Source organism: Emys orbicularis, chromosome 7, assembly GCF_028017835.1.
Source record: "Emys orbicularis isolate rEmyOrb1 chromosome 7, rEmyOrb1.hap1, whole genome shotgun sequence".
In the NCBI taxonomy this organism is placed as follows: Eukaryota; Metazoa; Chordata; order Testudines; family Emydidae; genus Emys; species Emys orbicularis.
In genome coordinates this window covers 127,059,172-127,081,490 of record NC_088689.1, presented here as the reverse complement: position 1 = coordinate 127,081,490, position 22,319 = coordinate 127,059,172, and the positions used below count along the sequence as shown (strand labels likewise).

Here is a 22,319-nt window from a genome sequence, read left to right as displayed (position 1 = left end):
TGTCAATAATCCAAAATTCACCTGAATAATCACTCAAACTCCAGCAAGAGCAGACTGTGACTGCCCAGTCACAGTGATATTTCTCAGAGAGCACGACATTCACTGTACGTTGTGGCATCTGCACTTGCTTGCAATTCATTTCCAGCAGCAACTCAGGATTCTGATTTTGACCTCTCGAGTCTTCTAGGGTTACAGAGGATCTCTCTCCGTGTGTTTACCCTGACATATTTGATCTGCCTACACCCTTGAATTTAACAGCCCTCAGATTTAAACACGGGTATGGAGGTTGGCCGATACAAACTCCCAGCTATGCATCATTATGTATTTTGACACAACCATTCATATAAATTCTGTATGTGGATGTAAATATGTGAAGCTAGAATCATACGGAATTGTGCCTTGGTTTATTGCTAGACTGAAATGTACAAAGCGAGGTTATAAAGACATTCACTGTGCTAAATGACAACATGTCAACAACTACAGATTTAATGGTGATTAGTCCTACAAACTAATTAGTACAATGAAGACTATTCATTACCAAATCTAGTTAATTGCCAAAATATTACTTTTCTTTAAAAAGGAACATAATTAGAGAAGTATGTTTCCTAATTAAGATTTATGGCCTTGGAATTGTGCAAATGATATGCATTAAATGTTTGAGTATTATTGGGTGAAGTCATCCCCAGTTTCACATTAATTCTTTTATTGCTTTCCAACTGCTTTCGATCATTTGAAAACTGGAAAAAAACAACCCCATTATCCAATACACATTTGCTGAAGGGATGCCTTATTAAAGTTACTATATGCGACATGGTCGCTCAGTTATAAGGCAATTTTCAACTCTCCATTTAATACAACAGAAGAGTCAAAATTGTATCTATCAGACTAAATCCAAGTCATTTTTGTAATCTACTCAAAATAACTGATGTCAACCCCATTGAGCAGTTTTTGGTTTCTTAAGGACTGTATATAAAAGTGTTCTGAAATGCAACAGAGTAACCAATTAGAAAGCTCATTGCAAGGAAAACACTTTGGGTCAACCAGGCCAGCCACATCATACTGTTTACTATTACATTAATTGGACTCCTAATCAATAATTGTGCCACTAGATCATTTTGAGGCCACTGGGCAAAATAGAAACAACTGAACTATTAAACCCACGTAAGATCAAACTAACTGCCTTGGGAAGTATCTGTGGAATCTTGCATCCATCAAGGCAATTTCAAGTGCTCAGAGAAATATAAAAACACAGCAATCCCCATTATAGAATCTTACATATTTTCCTGGAAAAGCGGGGATGGTTTCTGAAAAGGAAAAAAGGAAGAAGGATGCAAGTTACATCCATCTTCTGATCAGCCCACTTTACACTTTAAGTGTAACTGATAAAGCAGTGTAACCTGCATTGTTCTGATATTCCCCGAGGGTCTGTTCCTATGCCATTGAATTCTATCGGAATCTTGCCATTGATTTTCAATAAAAGGCCATTAGTGTGTATAAGAAGTAACTTTCGCTCAGAGGAAGCAGGAAGGAGGGTGTGGCTGGGGAAAACAAATAAGTGAACATTTTGTAGGCTATATGATAAGACAGATTTAGCGAGTATCCCTGCTACGCCCACACCTCATGTCCCCTCAGCATGTAAAGTACACTCCTTTAGGCAAAAGGAGAATCAGGCCTGATGAGAGCAGCCAGGAGATGATGGATTTGCTTGATGTAAAACCAGTGCGAGATGAGATTCAGGCCCAGTCACCACACCTACAGGCTGCCAAACTGAAGCCAGTTCCACGGCTCTGCCTCTTACTAAATTTCTGAGACCTGCTCTACATCTGAAAATTAGATCAGCCTGGCTACAGTGGTAAGGCTGTGAAAAATTTTATGCCCCGTACGATGTAGTTAGGTTGACCTAACCCCCATTGTAGATGAGCTTGGTCAACGGAAGAGTTCCTCCAGGACCTAGCTGCTACCTCTTGGAGAGGTGGATTAACTACATCGATGGAAAAACCCCTTCCACGGATGTAGGAAGCATCTGCAGCAGTGCCACTGTAGCATAGACATACCCTGAACTAACAAAAAACAAACAGTTCTGGCCCTAATTTCTCCTATAGGCTGGGCTCCCTGGAGGACTTCATTTCCCATAAGGCAATGGGCTTATGGGATTGAGCTCTGATTGAGCTGTGTGGTGAATCAAGGGAGTTGCATGGATCTATGTGCGTTATGGGAGACAGTCAGGCCAGGGACCCTGGCTCCTAGAGGAGAATGGAGGCATCAGGCTCCCAAACCACATCTCCCAAAATGCACCTCCCATGATGCACTACGTATCTCGGTTGGAGAGATATCAGCAGATTGGTGTATGGGAAATGTAGTCTTCCAGGCACCGGAGACAATGGGCAGGGCCGTCCTTAGGCATACGCAGCCAGGCACCACTAAATTGGGGGCACCACCGCCGGGACGGGACAGCAAGCAGGTAAGAGCGGTCAGGTCGTAGTGCCAAATCAGCCGGCACAGTGGCGCACTCTGAGGGAGGGTACTGCTGGGGTCTCTGGGAAGGGGCGGGGGAACTCACCCGTGTGACTCTCTTCTCGCCGCCGTGAGGCGAGGGGGTCGGGTGGCACCGGCTCTGGCGGTATCCTTTTGCTGCCCCAGCGTAACGCACATTCTTCTTCTCCTCCCCCCGCAAAGTGGAGTCCTCTCCCCCCCCCCCCCCAGCGCTGAGCGCAGCCCCCCTGTGGAGTGGCCGACACCCCCCCTCAGACCTTCCCCGGCAGAGCTGGGTGGGGTGCAGGTGCTCGGGCTGGCTGGCTGCCTGCCAAGGAAGTGACTCACTTCCTCGGCAGCCAGCCCGAGTGCCTCTGTTCCGAGTGACCACACGGGCTAGAATACGCAAAGCTGGCTGGGCTGGGGAGTGTGTCTCACACAGCTGCGGTCCACCCCATGGCCCCACAGGCCCCTCATCCCTGAGATGCTGCACTTCACCGTGGTGCCGGCTGCGGTGCCCGATGGCATGACCTGACCTGAAGATTTGCTGCTGCTGCCACTCTGCACCCCAAGAGATGGATTTTGGGGTCCCACGGCTTTCCACCCATTTCCTCCTCTACTGCAGCTGTTGGACCAGCAGGTCGGGAGTGAGCCAACCACGAAAGCAGTACTGTGTTGCCATTGATCAGCTTTGAGCATTTTTTTTTTCAACCTTATGTTTTGCGCAGGGTTCAAAATATACCGGTTTTTCCTTTTTTGCCAGAGTCTTGGTGGCATTTTAAATACCTTTATCAAAATCATGTTAGATTGTCATTTTACAGCTTTGTTTGCCAAAAATGCTTGCTAACAATCCTGAATCCAATTTCAATATATATATATTTTTTAAATCAATATCTTAGCCAAAATCAGAAAATTAAGTTGTTGACAATTATTTGTGACAAGTTTGGTTTGGGGGAGGGAGTGGGCTAGTTTTCATCAGAGAAACAAAGAATATTAGCAGGGAGTGGAAGGACAGATGTGATTTTACGGCCTTAAAATGCTCCCAACAAAACATTTTCTGAATTGCAGACAGCATTGTAAGTGCACTATTAAGTACTATTTGTCATTCACTATATTTGTTAATAAGTAAACATAGTACCATGCAATTAAAAGGTAACGTTAATATTATCCAAGTGTCTGTGCTAGCCCCAACTTACCAGGTTTAAGTGTAATTAGTGGCCGTCAAAATATTTATAATTTTACTTTTTGACTAATTTTACTGAAGCATTTGGGGTGCTGTCTCTAGTACAGAGGTGACACAGATTACTTGCTAATGACAAGCGCAGAGACTTTAATGATGCCCTCTATTGCAATATGTAAAGCTTTTCAAGGCCTTTGCTATTCTTGTTGGGTCACCACATACATTATGACAGTACCCTCAAAGAGCCAAATTTTCTCTTTTCTGCATTCTATGTCACCCCCATGGGCTACCTTCATCCCCGATATTTCTCTACACATGCCACCGGGCTGAATGAACGGGAGAATTTGGCCCAACTGACCTCAACAGCAATGTGGAGGTATCCATTCGGACAGAATTTAACCCAAAAGTAAGAACATGAAGTATTTAGATACATTATGCAGGAGTACACATTTAGCACGGCACTAAACTTAGCACAGATGATTTAACTGTTGAACCGTAATTTAATTTTCTTTAAAATATTTTGGGAGAATTGGTTTAAACAGCACTGAGTTTATTTGTTGGCTGTCAGAGCCCATCCAAAGAGATTTGGATGGGACTATTAATGCAGAAGAGGCCATGCAACACTTGTTCATAAGAAACCATTGTCCGCTGTGCTCATTTGTGTATTTCATGCCCAACAATTGCCTCACCATCACGCCTTACCTCGAAATAACTTTGGACTGCATTAATAAAAGCTTCATCAGCCACAATCTGCGTTTCTCCATTGAGAAATGCTTGGAATCGATCCTTGACTATCTGGAGCTGCTGCTTGCTTATCTGCAAAGACATTTCAAATGAAAAGAGATTAGTTAGCAAAATGGAAATTATATAACCTATATAATATTCTATCTTGTAACAGCTGGTCACCCTTGCTCCATACCTGTGAAACCATGAGGCACACCTCTACCACATGGTCTTTTGCCTATTGCAATAATATAGGTTGAATGAGATACAAATACCTTCATCCTGGCAAGTATATTCATGCTGTTGGCCACTCCTAAGAACATCTGAAATAATTCTGGGCAATAACCCACTACATCCACATTTTCTTTCCAACGCAAAATGCACACAAATTGCTACCTCTTCCAAACTGGGAATTTTCTGAACAGAACTACTAAGCCCTCCCCCCACCCCCAGGATACTGGCCAGGTTCAGTGGCGACACAAACCACAATATAATTTACACTTGGAGTTAGAAGGGTGCTCTTAGACCTGGACTAGGAAAGAAAGTGGGATTTTTTTGTTGTTGAAATATAGTTATACAATTTGGCCCGCTTAGGCCCGAATTTGCACCACCACTTAGCACCTATTGTAGAAGCAGTTTTGCACCTTTAACCCAAGTTAAAGAATAGGCTTGACCATAAACTTTGTTTAGACAAGAATTTTCACTCTACTGATACCTGCTGAAAGAAAAAGCATTTAAATTACATTCATTTTGCACACCCTCTGAACACCAAATCAGCACAGATCAAGCCATTATAACTGTCAGACCATTTTCTGATCCATCTACAGCTGACACAACTTTAACACCACAGTTCATGGCATAGTTCCACTGATTCTGGCCCAGAGACATCAATAGGAAGCTTACAGCAGACTTATTTTGGCCTTAAGGCAACGGCACACCGCTTTTGTACAGCTCTAACTATCAGTTTAGATACAGAGGTTAAACCTGATACAACCCCTAATGTTAACCAAATCCCAGTTGGTACACTGAAACAAGCTATAAACACCTTTCTACCAGTATAACTGAATCCACACTAATGGGGTTGCACTGATTTAACTATATTCATGTCTACATGGAGTTAAATGGATATAAAAATCTGTTTGTAGAGCAGCCCCAGGATCTGCCACCTATTGTGTAACTAACGCCATGTATAAGCAATCAACTGTTGCCTTTACTTTCTGAATATCATCAAAAGCTGAATATGGCAATAATAAAAGAGCATTTCAAAATTGGGTTTATGCAAATGTGAGGCGCCTGTGAAATGAAAGATTAACTGGAAATAATGCTAAATATAAATACTGAAGTATAACTGTATTCAATGAATATATCTGGATTAAAAAAAGAACTAGATAAATTCATGGAGGACAGGTCCATCAATGGCTATTAGCCAAGGTGGTCAGGGATGCAACCCCATGCTCTGGGTGTCCCTAAACCTCTGTCAGATGTTGGGACTAGATGACAGAGGATGGATCACTCGATAGTTGCCCTGTTCTGTTCATTTCTCTGAAGCACCTGGCACTGGTCACTGTTGGAAGACAGGATACTGGGCTAAATGGCCATTGGTCTGAGCCAGTGTAGCCGTTCTTATGTTCTTAATGAATAATATAAGCTAGTGAGGGGAAAAACTAAAATCCAGAGAGAGGATTCCTTAAGATGTCATGTGCACACTGATAAGTCCAATGATGATTACAAGAGCAACAGGAACATTATGAAGCAGAAGGTTGGTAGGCTGAGATCCCTGGGTGACTTCTCCAGAATTTGAGGATAAGAAAGAATCTAAATAAGGGAGAGCGAACTAAACAAAATATAGGTGACTAATTAAGTCTTGAAGAGAAAAGATAAGGACATTATGAAAAGCAGAATGAGTTACTGCCAACAAAAGGCACTGAGAAGAATCAGAAGAGTTTGTACAACTACACCGCTACCCCGACATAACGCTGTCCTCGGGAGCCAAAAAATCTTACCGCGTTATAGGTGAAACTGCGTTATATCGAACTTGCTTTCATCCACTGGAGTGCGCAGCCCTGCCCTCCCCAGAGCACTGCTTTACCGCGTTATATCTGAATTCATGTTATATCGGGTAGTGTTATATCGAGGTAGAGGTGTACATCAGTGGGAGAAGGAACTACAACTTAGAAAACAGACCGATTCAACATGTAAGAGGGAAATCAAAGTAACGATGGTTCTAAAATGGCCAAGTTACCAAACTGGATTTTAAAAATCTCTCTTCAAAATAACAATAAAGCAGAGAAATACAGACCATTAAGAAGTAATAAAGGCCCATTAGATACAGCTGTTGATAAAATGTAGGTGTGGGAACACTTAGAAAATGTGGACATAAATATAACCGGGTCTAGATGACAACTCACAAGGTGCGAATGTGGTTAGCTAAGGAATATTGTGAATGGCGGTAATTAGTTTTGGAATGTCATGGTGAACAAGGTGAATGAGCGAAGGAAATGCAGTGGGACTATCTGGTTTGGTTTATTTTGCTGCTACCGGAAAGTTCCCTTGCTTTGCTTTGCAAAAAAAAGTATGTCATTGCTTATTTAAGAAAATGAGAAAAAAATCTGCATATCCTCCTTTGAGAGATGGGAAGTGGGAGCGATAAGCAGCTGGCCCACCCTGCTCCAAACACAGCAACATACATGGTGTCTAGTATTTCCTAGCCTTTGTATTTAACAAACAAGAACGAAACGTTAGGCTCCAACGAACCCTTTCATTCCTTGGGATTGGAGCACCTGACCTGAAATCAGCAACAATAGCTCCATTTACTCAGGGTTCTAGCTCCTGAAATTTGAGCACGCCAGCAGGAACCCTGTACTGTTAGGCAACATCCTAGAACCTACCACACTGGTAATGGAGTGAAAATGAGTTCAGTGGAGAGTTCTGCTGAAATGGGTAAACACAGTCCCTGGTTACGTGACTAGTGACAATTCAGAGTTCACAGCTCTCAAGGAAACTCAATCAAACGTGGGTAAGTTTATTAGTTATCCTATTTAAAAATAAATAAATCAAGTGCTCAAGCTGGCAACAAGTTCTGTCAGCAGCCCATTACATCATCAGGCCTGAGACGGTCTTTCCAAAGCTTGACAGATTTGTTTGGTTTGACTTGGATGGAAGTACTGAGAAATAGATTGAAAACTGGCCAAAGGATCACCACAAAGATAGTGTACTGAGCAAGCGGGAGGCGAGACCAGCAAAGCGCCAGGGGAAACGCTGGTAGGTCTGCTTCTATCAAGCACATTGGTGGGATCCATGACAGGACTTAGGTGCTATTATGTGCAGCGTTGCAAGGCCTATCTTCTAGGTGCCTAGAAAAGTCAGAGGAACACCCCTCACCCCACAAAGCTGAGTTACGCCCCCTACACCATGAATGGGGAGAGCACGAGAGCTGCCTAAGAACGGGACCCACAAAGCCAGCACGCTAGGCGGGGAGCCACCTAAGCTTGCCAATGGGCGATGCCGACACAAGGGGTTTGCGCTAAGACCCACCCCTCTCCCAGAGACAGGCACCTAAGCCAAGGCTGCAGGGAGGTGGCGATCTCTGCTAGGATTCATGACCGGGGTGGGGGGAGAAGCCATTTGGCTGCTTAAGTTGAGCATAGGGCCTGAAACAAAATGGGGGGACGGAAGAAACTCCCTTGTAACCTTCAGCCTAGTGGACAGGGTACTCACCCAGGATATGGGAGGCCCCTAGTTACAGAGTCATCCTAACTCCTTCTCTGGCCCAATTAATAGTTAGTCAATTGTTTAATTAAAGTGGAACAGCTTCAATAGGAGAGATTGAAGGAGACCCAGTGCTTAGGGCACTCACCTGAGAGGTGTCAGATCCCTGTTCAAGCCCCTTCTCCTCAGGAGGAGGAGGAGGGACTTGAACCCGGGTGAGGGGGTCTCTAAACCCAAGTGAGTGCCCTAACCACTAAGTTACAGGTTATAAGGCTCTGCCTTCTTGTCCCCCCCACCTCCTAGCTGTAGTGTGAACTCACCTGCAGGACCCAATCTGGCAGGCAGCCTCTGAACATGCCTACTGGATCAGGCCCCTGTGACTTAGGGAGCCAAACACCTCTCTTCCCTGGTTTGTAATGGCTCCAGGGCATAGGTGGCAGCGGTCAATGGAACTGATGCTGCTCACAGAGTAGTTAGAAGGTGCATTTCTTTTATGGAACTATCCCTTCCCCACCCCCCCAAAATCTAAGGTACTAATATGGCCCGAACACCTACCAGGAGGCAGTACTGCACATGCTCAGGCAGGAGACAGATACCTGGGTGCCTAGATTGAGGTTGCAGTGTGCATGCTCAGAGCAAACCCTCCCCCACCGTCCCTCTGCCCCACACACAAACACCTTAGGTACCAAGTGAGGTTAGGCACTTACAGGCTTTGATGGCTGTTGAGCAGGAGCTCTGGGGAATTGCAGCAGTGCCTAAAATCACAACCTAGATGCCAATGTACTTTCAAGGGTCTCACTCTTTACCCCTCCTCCAAATTATTAATAAACAGCACATGGATTACAATTGTAGATGATACTAAACTGGAAGCTTTTAACAACATCAGTGAGGGACAATGAAATTATTCCAGGAGACAGAGGTTAGGAACCAAGAAAAGCCATTAAAAAAAGAAAAATTCAGCAGACAAATATACATCCTGATACACCAGAGGAAGATGTACCTGGCGTGCTGCATCTTCACTTTTCATGTTGCATTTTGAGGGGGCCAAGTGTCACATACTGGTTTGGTTTTGTATTTTTTTTTAATTTATTTTTTTTTTAAGATAATTTTGTCAGAGAACTTTTTTATTAATTTTCAATTTGTAGCACATTACCTCTCATGACAATTTCCAAAAGCCCGTTTGTTCAATTACTACAAAACAAAAGTTGTTTCTGCTCCACACTTATGCAGGAGATTGGTTGAACTGCCTTCAAAGTGAGTGATGTTGCCTGACATTTCTGGAGACTAACAGCATTCATCTCACGCATTGTTAATTACTCCAGGGTGCAGTGTAAAGGCATCATTGGAAATTTCCTTATTAGAGCTGTGGGTTTGGTTTTCTTTAAACCACACAATTGGGAGGGGGGAGGCCCCCGTTTTTCCAATCCCATCACATGTGCAGTGTTGCTTAATAGCACCTTAATGTTCTCATTTTTCCCCCGCGGCTGCAAAATAGCACTGGTTTATTGATCTTTTTCCTCTTTCTACAGCTATGAATATCATCAAGAAAAAGTCAATTTCTAACTGAAAATTAAATTGCTTTCTTATTCTATTTAGCTTTTGCAGTGCCAAGGTAACAGATGACTGGTGAAGGAATTTCATCTGCCATAAGCCTAAGAAAGAAGAGAATGTGTTTGAACACAATCCACACCGGGAAAGGAAACCCTGGGTTGACCACACTTTGGGTATTTGATTTTGTGCATGCGCCTTTTAAATTCTCCCAACCACGAGTTCCCTAGGGTGGTTGTTAGGCACAGTTCCTTGGTGCTTAATGTTAACTTGAGTTGTGGCATATTTATTATTTGTATTAAAGTAGCACCTAGAGGAAACCATCAAGAGCCCGGCCCCCCTGGTGCTACAAACACACAGAAAAAGGCAGTACCTGTCCTGCCCGGAACAGCTCACAATCTAAAACAGGCAAAGAGCGGGCGGGCGGAAGGATTATTATCCCCATTTTATAGATGGAGAACTGAGGCATGGGGCAACTGAGGGCTTGCCTGCATGCAGAGTTGCACCAGTTTAAATAAAGGTGTGACTTTAAACTGGATTTAAGATGGTGCAAAAGGCTGTGTGAACACTCATTTCAGTTTAAGCCAGCCTTACTTGGGTTTAGCTTAAATTGAACAAGTTTAAGCTCCACTGAAATAAAGCACACTCAAACCAAAATGTCCACACAGGAGTCTGTCCTAGTTAGACCAGGTGAAAAGTGAACTCAGACGGCCCTAAACAACTTGGCCACAGTCACATGGGGCAGGCGTGGCAGAGCCAGGAATCGAACCCATATCCCCCCAGTTCCCAATCCAGCACCGTAACTTCAAGATCACCCTTTTGTTGAATTCTTTCTCAACATTATTCCCAGCTCACAGCTCTAGAGACTGAGCTCAGTGCCTAGATTTGGATCCTACAGACGGCAAAGTGCTTTGTTGCACGAGGCCCTTCTGGACGGCAAAATAATTATTGTAAATGAAGGAAATCTCTGCCTGGCTGTTCCTGCTTGGTTCTAGCAACTTCTATTAGCAAAGAGCTAATTAACTGCCATTTGGACAGCTGCTGACCTCCCTCTGTCAATAGCCCTTTAACGCCATGCGTGGGGCAGGGCTGTGGGATTTTCTACCTTCTGAAAATTTTATGGATCGTATGTGGAAATTCCCCCTCCCCGCCCCCAGCTCAGATGCTAAGGTCAGTATTAACTAATTTTAAAAAATTCAGAATTTGGTGACAGGAAGGAAACATTCTAACCAGTATTCCAGGCTTAATGCCAGATTCTCCAGGATCAGGTCAGTCGAACCAAATAATGCATGGGATGTATGCCCTGATTCAGCAAAGCATGTATGCATGTGAGCAGCAGTCCTGTTGACTATAGTTCCCTAATCAGGTTGCCTAACATGCCTGAGCAGCAGAGCCCCATTAAGTTTGAGAGGACAAAAGAATCTGCTAAACCTATCTGCTGGCCTTGGTTTATTTCAACAGCAGCACTATCTAAACCAACCTATAATGGGCCTCTTCAGAGATTTCCAGCTTGAACACTAAGGTCCATATTCAGCTAAATACATAAGCAGAGGCTTAACTTTAAGCACATGAGTAGTGCCACTGATTTCCATGTGGCCACTTGTGCTCAAAATAAGCACATTTAAATGCTTTGTGAAATCAGGGTCCAGATACATTATTTTGGCATATTTATTAGAGGCAATATGATCAGCTACACAAAAATAACCTCTTATCTCACTGAGCAGACCCAGTAGGGACTTAGAAGAGGCCGATACAGAAAGAGCATTTTTCACTTAGTTGTCTTGCATAGTGTGCTTACAAGTGGCATGAAAACAGAATAACTGCTCCACTGAAACAACTCTGATTCAATCAATACTTCACATCAGCATTCTGCTATCTTGGCAGGACTTTGGTCAAGTTTTGCTATGTTGCACCTGTATATCCCCACTGAACTAGTTGTAACTTCAACAGATTTAATGGAATCCAAATGTAGCTCTATGAATGTGTGCCAGAATTGTAAGAAGAGAAGTAAATAGATGACCATATTTAGTAGTGACAAGTTGAGTTTTCTTATTACCATATTCATTAGTCTTCCGTTAGTTTTCCACCCCTCGTTACTCCTTTTTGGAGCATTCGCTACCACTACGAACATGCACAACCATTAGATCATTCGCATTATTGGATGGCAATAGGGAAAGCACTAATAGTCACTGCTGCACTTTACAGACATTGTAGATTGCTGGAGTTGCATAAATTGATTTTCGGATGCGAACGAGATGTCTCATTAATCTTATGGTGCATTTATGTAATAAAATAAATATCAGCTGTAAAATATTCTAAGTACAAAATGCCCAGTTTGGATCTTGGAACCATACATGCATATCCAGGAAAAATGGAATTGACAATAGGTTTGAGAAGAGTGTGCTACCTGCTCTTCCACCACAAGCCTTCCTACCATCTTCTCTAAAGTTAGCTAGCCCAGATATACACATTTAGTCCTACACACTTGCTTAGTGACCCCAGAAATGAGATGTGGGTGACCCAGTTGGAACAACTCAGCCCTGAGCACTTGCTATACATATGTCTCTGTGTGCATTAAGCATATCAAGAATGAAATTTCATGAGTTCAACTTAAGCAGACCTTAGTGAAATATGCAGAATTCGCCACAGGATGACTAATCAGCTAGAAGCTCTGACTACATGTGATTTTATGCATCTTTTAGTTGACTCAGAAAGCCAAATGCAAAACCTGATGCACAGAGCCATAACACTGATTTGGGGTCATCTGTTGAAGAGTTGTGGGTCACAAATCAATGAATGGTGGACACTCATCAATAGCAGAACCATCATAAAGGGAAGTAATTTTTCAAAAAATAGCTTCCCTGCAAGCAGAATTACATATTGCACATTGCAATCTGTTTAACCAATCCAGGACTTCTCTTCCAAGATGCCTCACTATCAATCAATGGAGTTATTATATTTGAGTTCACTACAAGCCGGCTCTGCAGCAGAATGGGCAATGTTCATTTATCACTATGGGTAATTCAATATAAAATTACTGATATCAATTAAAAAGAATCTATAATACAGATGGGGCACAAACCAAAAGCCTAGATCGAAAGTGCCTCAAGCTCTGGGGAAGTTCAGTCCTAGATCCAAGCTCTGCAGCTTTTATCTTCTTTGTTTTCAAAACAAACAGTTTCAGATCTCCACGTGTGAGGGTAAGCAGAATGAAATTATTGCATACAAGAGGTCAGAGGAAGTAGCAGTATTTAGTGGCCTGTCCCCACATTGACACCAAAAGCACACTGCTATTCAAATCTGGCATGCCACAACCTACAGGATGTGGCATGGTGCAATCGAAAAGCCAGATTATGACATGCTCTTTATCTTCACGTATCCATGAGATGCTGCAATCCCTACAGGAAATACTGCAACAACAATCATTGGGTAAAAGGCAGTACTGAGTTACAGGAGAGCATCATTATTTGTGGTGCTTGTCACAGAATCGCAATGTCAGAGAAATTCAGGCAAAGGGGCGGATACAGTTTAGTACTGGATTTCCTAGTGACACACCGGGCCTGATTTTCAAGTCAGCATAGCACACTGGGGGGGGTCACAGTGGGAATGGCTGGGTGCTGAGCATCCTTCAAATCTGGCCTCAGCTGCAGATGACCTGGCCCAGATGGTTTGATTTTCACAGGTGTTGTGAACCTACAGATGTCTGAGCCTTATTCACTAGCCCATTGGCTGATGCACTTTGCGCGTGGAATAAACAATCTCCAACTGAGAGCGGCTAATGTTACGCTGGTTCAGATTATGTCCAACAGAGAAGTTAACAAAAAAGCCATGCTGGACTGGACAGTCAGAACAGACATGGTAATGGAGCCAGGGATTAGCCATAATTTGCCATCAATGGGGATATAAGAAGTCCTGCCCATAACTACAGCTGTACGTACAGATCAGTCACAAAGTAAGGCAGTGGTCAATGCAACTGATGCAGCTCACAGAGTAGTTAGAAGGTGCATTTCTTTTATGGAACTATCCTTCCCCAAAATCTAAGGTACTAATTTGGCCCTTGTCGTCAGATGTTCGGCTGTGTGTGTTCTCCCTGTGTGCTGTCCCAGCTCTGCACAGATAGCTGGCACAGCGGATCCCGAGTGAACCGCCCACTGACCACAAAATCCATTAAGGTGCGAAGGCGCTTGGTCAGCAAAGCACGGTCCTTGCTCCCCAGATCAACGTCTACAGTTACACTAGCACATGTACGTCTGTGACAATGGACGCAGCTCAGTCAGTGGAGGGACTTTCCACTGCCCCGTCGGCGGGACAAAGACACTCTCTCTGAGATACATCATTATACACCAATACAAACAAGTGACGTATCACCCTTGACATATCAGGGTGCCACCCATTGCCTTGTACCTGTAGGTTCGATCAAAACATCTCTATTCATCACGCTGTCATCCTGACCTTCTCCTTAAGACGGGTCAGCATGTTCCTGTTTTCTTTGGGGAATGTGTCTGTCGGCGTGTTCTGGTACCATCCTTCTGGAATGTGCTTGCATGAGTGCTCCGTGCCTCGCATCTCTTAGGAATATGTGTTTTTGCAATATCAGCCCTATGCTTGCCAAATTCTGTGAGCAGGGCCTGCTTCTTGCTTACAACCTGACTTTGCTTTATATATCAGTAAAGTTTTGACCACTTTAGTTCAGGCCTTGTATCAGGCCTCTGATACAAGGGCTTATGTCTCAGGCTCTCTTCCTACTACAGCCCTCACTCCCATAGTATCTGAGCACTCACAATCTTTAACATGGAGATCCTCACAACACCCCTGTCACCTTGCTGGGTGCAGTGAGGGGTTGTGTCACTGCGTTTGGTTACCGCAACCTTGTTAAGTCAGGCAGTGCTATTACCCCATTTTACACCACTGTCATTGAGGTAGACAGACAGACTTGCCCAAGGTCCTACACAAAGTCTGTGGTAGAGCAGGGAATTGAACTTGGGTCTCCTAAGCTCCATGCATGCACCCCAACCACTGGATCCTCCTTCCTCCCAATAGAATTATGAATCTGTTCTCAAGATTTAAGCTATGAAGTTTGGATTTGTACAGTACATATGTGTATCAACGTTCAATACCCATCTTACAATTCTTCAAATACTAAAATTGACTAAAGCCTCTCCCATCACTAAAGTAGCTGAACAAGGACACAAATTGTCACTTTGCTATCGGCCATTGCATAGATGAGATTCTATTCATTGGCAGAGTGTGAGAAGTAGACTAGATGGTATAATCCATCCCTGACTGACCCAGAACACAAAATTACTTGGTTTCACCAAACAGGTTTTATGGAGTCAGTAATTTACCCAATGCAAGTGCATTTACATAGACTGCTTGCTGTAGAATGAAAATCCCCTGAAAATATTTTGTAAATAAAAAGAATGCAAGAGTCGTTCAGATCAAGAAAACATCCAAAGTTAGTGAAGGGTCAGGGACACTGGGTTCTCATCACCTCCATCCTAATGGGAGGCACAGCAATCTTCGCTATCCCCCCTTCTCAGTGGGGCAAGGGAAGGGGCTGAGCCCGCTCCTTAGGGCAAGCAGAGGGGAGCCAGGCTGAGGGAACCATCTTTCTGCTCCATCTGGAGCCACTGTCCAGTATTGGCTAAAGTCAGAGGCTGGATACTGGATTAGATGGACCACAGATCCAACCCAGCCTGGCAATTCATGCCCGTCTCTCAGGTCAGGAGGAAAGGGAGTGTCCTGCTTGGGCCAGGAACCCATGCAGTTATCACTGGCAGACAGAAACTGGCCTTTTGAAACAGCCACATGGAGCATGAACCTCAGGAAGGTGTGAGGTCTGTTCCTCAGGGTGTTCAAGTAGGTTTGAAATTAGGTAAACAGCACTCACCTGTCCATCCCCAGTGCTGATGTATCAGCATACGGTTCTGCATCCAAGTATTGGGCAGGACGGGGAGGGCAGAGGGACCCAATCCTACATTACAGAGAGCACTGCTGCACTACCACCAAGTTGTAGGAATAAGGCCAATGAGGGCAGTGGAGCTAAAGCCACATTAGAATGATGGGGGATTGTGCCTAGGTCTGCCTCTAATCAGACATGTCCATTCCACTCACACAGTGCCTCCCACCCCTCTTTTCATCCCATGGGCCCTTCCATAAAGTAGCAGGCTGGCGGGAGGATTGCGATTTACGACTGCTTGGTGCATAGGACCATGCCTAGTGGTTGCCATGAACTGCACCCACAAATAGCTACTCCTCGCACCTGTATTGTGTCACCACCACCCTGCATGCCTTGCAGTGGGCTGCAAAGGATCAAAACGAGGGAGTACAGAGAGCTGAACTGTCTATTGCCGCAGACTCCGTGGGCACTGCTTGGTTATTTTCCCAGCAGCCAGATCGGTGCAGTGACAACAGGAAGCAGGACTTCATTCCCAATGTGCAATTAGGTACACAATAGACTATGTTACTATTTATATGGGCTGCGGCATGCTCTTTCAGCCTCCTAATACCACCTGCCTTTGAGGATTGCCCTGTTTTCAAATATTTAAGAAGTACTGTTAACAGCACAGTCAGCATGCTGCCTTCACTCCTCAGCACTGTTGCTTCCAGGAACCACAAAGTCTTCTAAGCTGGTGGAGAATGAAGCCTCGGGCCCTATTTACACATCTCAAAACTAATCTGTAACATATTTCCAGCTTCTACTTCAATTCCCCGGGACTCAGAGAAGGGTGAAAATCAAAGGCAGATCACCTGTTCTAACAAAGTGATAATCATCCATAACAAGGACAGTCAGTGCCTAGTTAGATCTTCACAAACTGCACTAATGACAGTGAATCACAAGGATTTAGAACGCATGCTCATTTAGGAGATCAGAGAGGCTGGATACAGCCAACTACCTAATTATGTATAGGGTGTACGATAACCAGGATAATCACTGCTGATCAAAGGTCAAATCGATGCATGATTTCCTCAGCCCATAATTGGGATAAGAGCATTCATTACCCTCTTACCTACTGCAACTGAACTAAAACTCACAAGAACAAATCATGCAGCTTGTTTTAGATGTACATGCACAGCCAAGTTCTCACTGAACACTTCCAGTAATCCATACTATCATTTGCTAACTGCACATGTGCTTCTTTATACATCACTTTACCAATGGACACATCTTAAATTGATTAAATTCGAATGAACCAGGAACACAGATGACAGGCTACTCTGTTAATAGTGATGCAGGATGATTTCCCTCCTTAAAGTCCTGATCTAAAACTACTGTACTTTCACTATCATTTTTTATTACACTTTCAGTGTAAGACCCCAAATATGTGGCACCTATTCTCTTTAAAGGGCAGTTTCTTGCACAGAGACGTGTATGTTAACAGCAAACCATTGCATACATGCTACAGGTTTACTGACTGTGGATGCTTTAACTCAGCAGCCATCTTGTGGACGTGCCCTCCAAAGCACTCTGTAAGAGTTATACCTCCCCCACAAAACTCTTAGACTCCCTCAGCCAAACCCAGCTCTGGTGTCCACCCCACTGACTGCCAGGGAGTAAGGCCAGTTCAAACCAGAGCTTCCTATTATTACATTATTATTCAACTCTCTCCTAAAGACTTCTGCAAAGTCCACAATAAGACCGTTGGTGCTGTTAACTAAATAAACTCCACCAATGTATCACTGGAAGATGTCCAGATACCCAAGTGACAGGCACACTATACAAATTCAAACAGAATAGAATAGACTTAGCTATTCTTCCTTTGGAATTTCCTGTGTGTTCTCTCTTCTATGGGCCCAATTCTCTTTTACACGAAGGGCTCATTATAGCATTCTGGCAGAATAAAGAGGCCATAGTGTAAATGAGAATCAGGCCCTGTAGGTTTATCTTGGATATTTTAAGCTCTTCTGAGGTTCCCATTGTCCATGATGCCAAACATATTGTCAGCATAAAGCCAATGAAAGCGAATAATATTAACCCATGTGCTATGTCTTAAATTAGACCAGCAACAACATTGTTCTCCTTACACCACAACCCAGGAAGACAGCATTCTGACACTTCGCTCCTCGCTAGCAACTTCTCAGCACCTTCCAGTTTTAATTGTTCTTGGTAAGTCTAAGCGAGTCTTTTCTGGCTGCTTATCAACCTGATCCAATCTTCTTAACATCCTCATTTCAGACACATTTTACACTTATTACCCAAAGACAGCTCATTGTGTTTGCTATGGGATGCACTCACCTCTCAGGAGCACCCCTTGGTCGAGTGTGTGCAGGCCTGCACTTTCTCTCCCTGTAGCCCTTCTTGGGCTTAGGTCCTTAATTAGTCCTGTAATCTAGCAATGGTCTCGGCCCTGGTATCGAGCCGTACTCCAGGGCTTCCCCCAAGAGGCAATGTCCTCACCCTCTCTGGGTGTTTCAGGCCCCAGCTCTCCTGCTGGGCCACGAAAGAGTTCAGTTTCCCTTCTGGGGTGCCTCAGAGGCCAGGCCACTTCCCCCAGTGGCTAATGGGGGCAGGGGAACCTGGACCCACCCACTACTCCAGGTCCCAGCCCAGGGACCCTGTAGATAGCAGCCATCCACCATGTCCCTTTATCCATGCCACGCCACTGCTCTAATTCCCTGGGCCACTACCCCGCGGCCCCGCATTTTCTTCACCCTTACCTCAGGGCCTTGTCCTGATGGAGTCCCAGCAACCAGCCCAAAATGCCTTCTCACTCTCCCCGGCTTCTATCAGCACTGCTGTCCAAGGTCCTGAAGCCCCCTCAGCCAGCCAGCACCTACACTCCTCCAGCTCCGGCAAGGAATGGATCTCAGGCTAGGTCTACACTACAGCGGGGGTCCGACCTAAGATACGCAACTTCAGCTACGTGAATACCGTAGCTGAAGTTGCGTATTTTAGGTCGGCTTACCTAGCGGTGAGGACGCGGGAAAGTCGACCGCTGCCGCGCTGCCGCCGACTCCGCTGCCGCCTCCTGCCGAGGTGGATTTCCGGAGTCGACGGCAGAGTGATCAGGGATCGATTTTACCGCGTCTTCACTAGACGCGGTAAGTCGATCCCCGATAAACCGATTGCTACCCGCCGGATCGGCGGGTAGTGAAGACAAAGCCTCACTCTGACCCTGCAGCTCTTCTTAGGCTAGGTCTACACTACCCGCCTGAATCGGCGGGTAGAAATCGATCTCTTGGGGATCGACTTATCGCGTCTCGTCAGGACACGACAATCGATCCCCGAATCGACGCGCTTACTCCACCAGCGGAGGTGGGAGTAAGCGCCGTCGACTGGGAGCCGCGGCAGTCGATTTTGCCGCCGTCCTCACAACAGGGTAAGTCGGATCTGATACGTCGAATTCAGCTACGCTATTCGCGTAGCTGAATTTGCGTATCTTAAATCGACCCCCCCCTGTAGTGTAGATGTAGCCTCATACTAGCCTGCTGGGCCCTGATTGGCTGTGTTCCACACAGCCACTCTAGGCAGCTTGGAGAACCCTCTCCACTGCCCTTTTCTGGGGCAGGGTGCGGCAGGGCTATGAGGCCTCCAGCAGGAAGCCTCAGAGAGTCTGGTACACCCTGTCACAGTGCTGAAGAGCTTCCATTTCTGACAGACACTATATGTCTTTCCAGGGATACCAAGTTGGCCTGTCCATTTCTCTGCAGAAAGTGTGTGGTAGAGCATATTTCAACAGCAGCACTATCTGCGTCTGTCTATGCTGACAAGGAGATTTGCTTCTTTTGTCTCTTTCTAGTTCTCACATTCTCTATTACATAGTCACAACCAATCATCCTAAATCATCCTTGCTATTTAGCCTAACAAAGAGAAGGTTAAGGTACGACTTGATAGGTCTGTAAGCATCTACGTGGGGGACAAATATTTGACAGCGGACACTTCAATTTAGCAGGCAAAAAGGTACAACAAGATCCAATGGTTGGAGGTTGAAGCTCTAGCTAAAGGCTGGCATTTCCATAGAGCCCAAGTTTTTCCTATAGGGTGATGTCATGGTCTCTCTCACTTGTACTTCATGTTAAAACTCTCTGCATTCACAGCCCCTGCTGGCTGATGCAGCAGGTTAGTAACCCTTTGGTATATGGTAATCCAGCAACAGAGTATTGCTGTTTCAAACTGGTGCCAGAAGAGCCCTGATTTTACCACAGTTAAACACACAGTGCTGTCAGCTTGCCTTTTCAATGTCACTGCCAATGGCCCAAATCCTGCTGATAAATACTATCTTTATGTACGTTGTGCGGACAAATGGAGCTGCACTTTCTTCCTCTGGGCTTGGCCATCCAAGATGCTATGTGGCGCTGGGAATTCACAGTACCTGTCGAGCATGACTCCTCTCACGCACACTGGCTGTACCCCATAGTATCCAAAACTGACTTCAATAGAATTTCCCCCGTGCAAGTGGAGAATTGGGCTCATTCGCAACCTACGAGTCCTGTTAAACTCAACAGCTCACAGGAGCTGCTCAGCATTTCAAAGGGGCTGCCTGCCCCCAACTGCAACTCAAAAGCGGTTCTGTTTTTGTTAGCTGTACGGAGGACAGTGGAATATACACAGGGACCACCACTCAGAAGCTACACATGCCCATCACACCATGTGGTGTACCTCATCCAGTGCACTACAAACCCCCATAACAACTATGTGGGTGAAACCAGACATCACTATGCTCTTGAATGAACTCCCATAGAAAAATGATAAAAGACAAAAGCACCCTATCACCTGTGGGTGAACACTTTTCACAAAGCGATCACTCTAACACTGACCTCTCAGGCCTTGCCCTGAAAGGAAACCTTCAAATGACAACCCTGGGAGCTTAAATTCATAACTTCGCTAGGCACTAAAAATCATGGTCTTAATAAAGACACTGGATTTATGGCTTATTACAATCTGTAAGCCACTAACTCCTCTTTTTTGTCTTCTGACTGCAGAAGTGTTAATGGTCTCTTCAAATGTGTGCTAGCTACTTATGCTTTACAATCTGTTACACCTTGCATTTAGTTGTGACGTACCTTTCCCAGACCTCAGGAAGAGCTCTGTGCAGTTCAAAATCTTGTCTCTCTCACCAACCGAAGTTGGTCCAATAGAAGATATTACCTCACCCACCTTGTCTCTAAGAAGTAGAAGTGTTATTTTTCTGAGCTCACAGCTCTTTATCTAGTCTAAGGACACATTTCACATCCTTGTTGCTCCAGAAACAACACAGGAGCTTGCTTAAAACTTACAGTAGCAGTTCCATGCTCAGAACTGCCCTGCATCTCCAGAGCAAGCAGTGGTTTAACCCCAGAGTCAGCATTTCTCATTTTCACAGGACCCAGGGGACAGAGCAACAAGAGAGGAAAGCTCACCAGAGGCTCTGATTTGAACACACAATCTCCCACTCCAAGCAGGGTTGTAGTGGATGGTGCTAAGTTAATCCACATTGACACCAGGCTGCCACAAGTCTTTACTACTTGGAAAAAATGCAACTAAACTTAAAAAAAAAATACAGGTCATGCAGGATACCTTTGAGGTTTCTCCAAACCACCTCATCCTCAATTCTCTTCAGCACAAGCCCTCATCTCTCTCTGAGGCAAACACCCTTCTTTTAAGGTGTTTAGCCTCAATAGGCCCAGCTATGCTTAACTAGCACTCAGCTGGTAGCACTTCCCTGGGCTGCAGCTGAATCGTGGCTGGGAATTAGCCTGGGCTTTCAGGGCTTGTTGGCAGGCCCAGTAAAGTATTGTCTTAGGGATACCACAGTGGCAGAGCTGGGGTAGGAGCTGCCAAAGACCCATCAAACTCAAGCATTGGGTTGCACCTTTAGAGCTTGCATGCAGCATGCTGTGGACTGTGGTTGCACAGCATCTGCTATCTCTGTGATTCTGCCACGTGGTCCCATGTCACTAATGCTTCCACTGGGCAGATCTGATTTAGGGAACAAATCCACGTAACGTTTCTTCTGCAACAATGCAGAGAGCCAAACTGGCTCTGTGACCACAGCATTAGACGGTGAAAGCCAGTCCCCCTCCTTCCCTGTGCTGATGCACTCCCCTCTCCATCTTCATCCCTACCCGAAGACAGGACTGGACTCTGCCTAGAGCCTATCAGCATTTCTGCTTGATCAGCTGGCAGGCATTATTCCACAAACATGTCCACTACCTTCCCTACTCTCTTATGGCCAGGCTAGTTGATTTGCTAGCTCCACAAAGCGCTGCTTTCTGGTAGAGAAGTAAAGCCAAGCAGACATGTGGGATCAAGCCCTATGCCATTTTATTAGCAGGGGCTCAGTAGCCTGCTTCATAGTCTGGATCAGCTCACACACTGCTGACCGAGCCCACCAGCAATGCTAGGGTTAAGTGCCACAGCGCTTCAAGGAACTCTATTAAGTACTGTTCCGCCCCAGTCAGCGGGAAATCACGTTTTCCCACAGGCCTGTTTTAGGCACAAGCACCTCAAGCAGCAGCTGGGTCCTTAATGAATTGCAGGCCTGCACTGATCTAGTAGCTCGCAAGCTGATTTGTTCTCACTCTCGGACAGCATGACCAAAAACTCACAAGACCGGAGGGGTAGAAAACTCACAGCTTGATCCATCCTCTGCCTGCAAAGTGTGAGGCTGGCCACATTTGCCTCCACAGCAGCACAAAGCTCGACAAACTAGGCCACCGGTCTAGCATAGCAGCAGCTTCTTAATCTTTGCCCAGCATTCTTTACCAT

General features: G+C 45.1%; 1 protein-coding gene across 13 annotated transcripts in view; it reads right to left on the bottom strand.

Moving 5' to 3' along the window:
• Positions 1–22,319, bottom strand: part of CADPS (calcium dependent secretion activator) — a 367,289-nt gene that overhangs the window by 276,338 nt on the left and 68,632 nt on the right. For all 13 annotated transcript variants that reach the window (XM_065408642.1, XM_065408643.1, XM_065408648.1 and 10 more), the window contains exon 2: positions 4,355–4,468. In XM_065408642.1, coding sequence (XP_065264714.1) covers positions 4,355–4,468 — 114 coding nt within the window. The remainder of the gene's footprint in view (positions 1–4,354; positions 4,469–22,319) is intronic.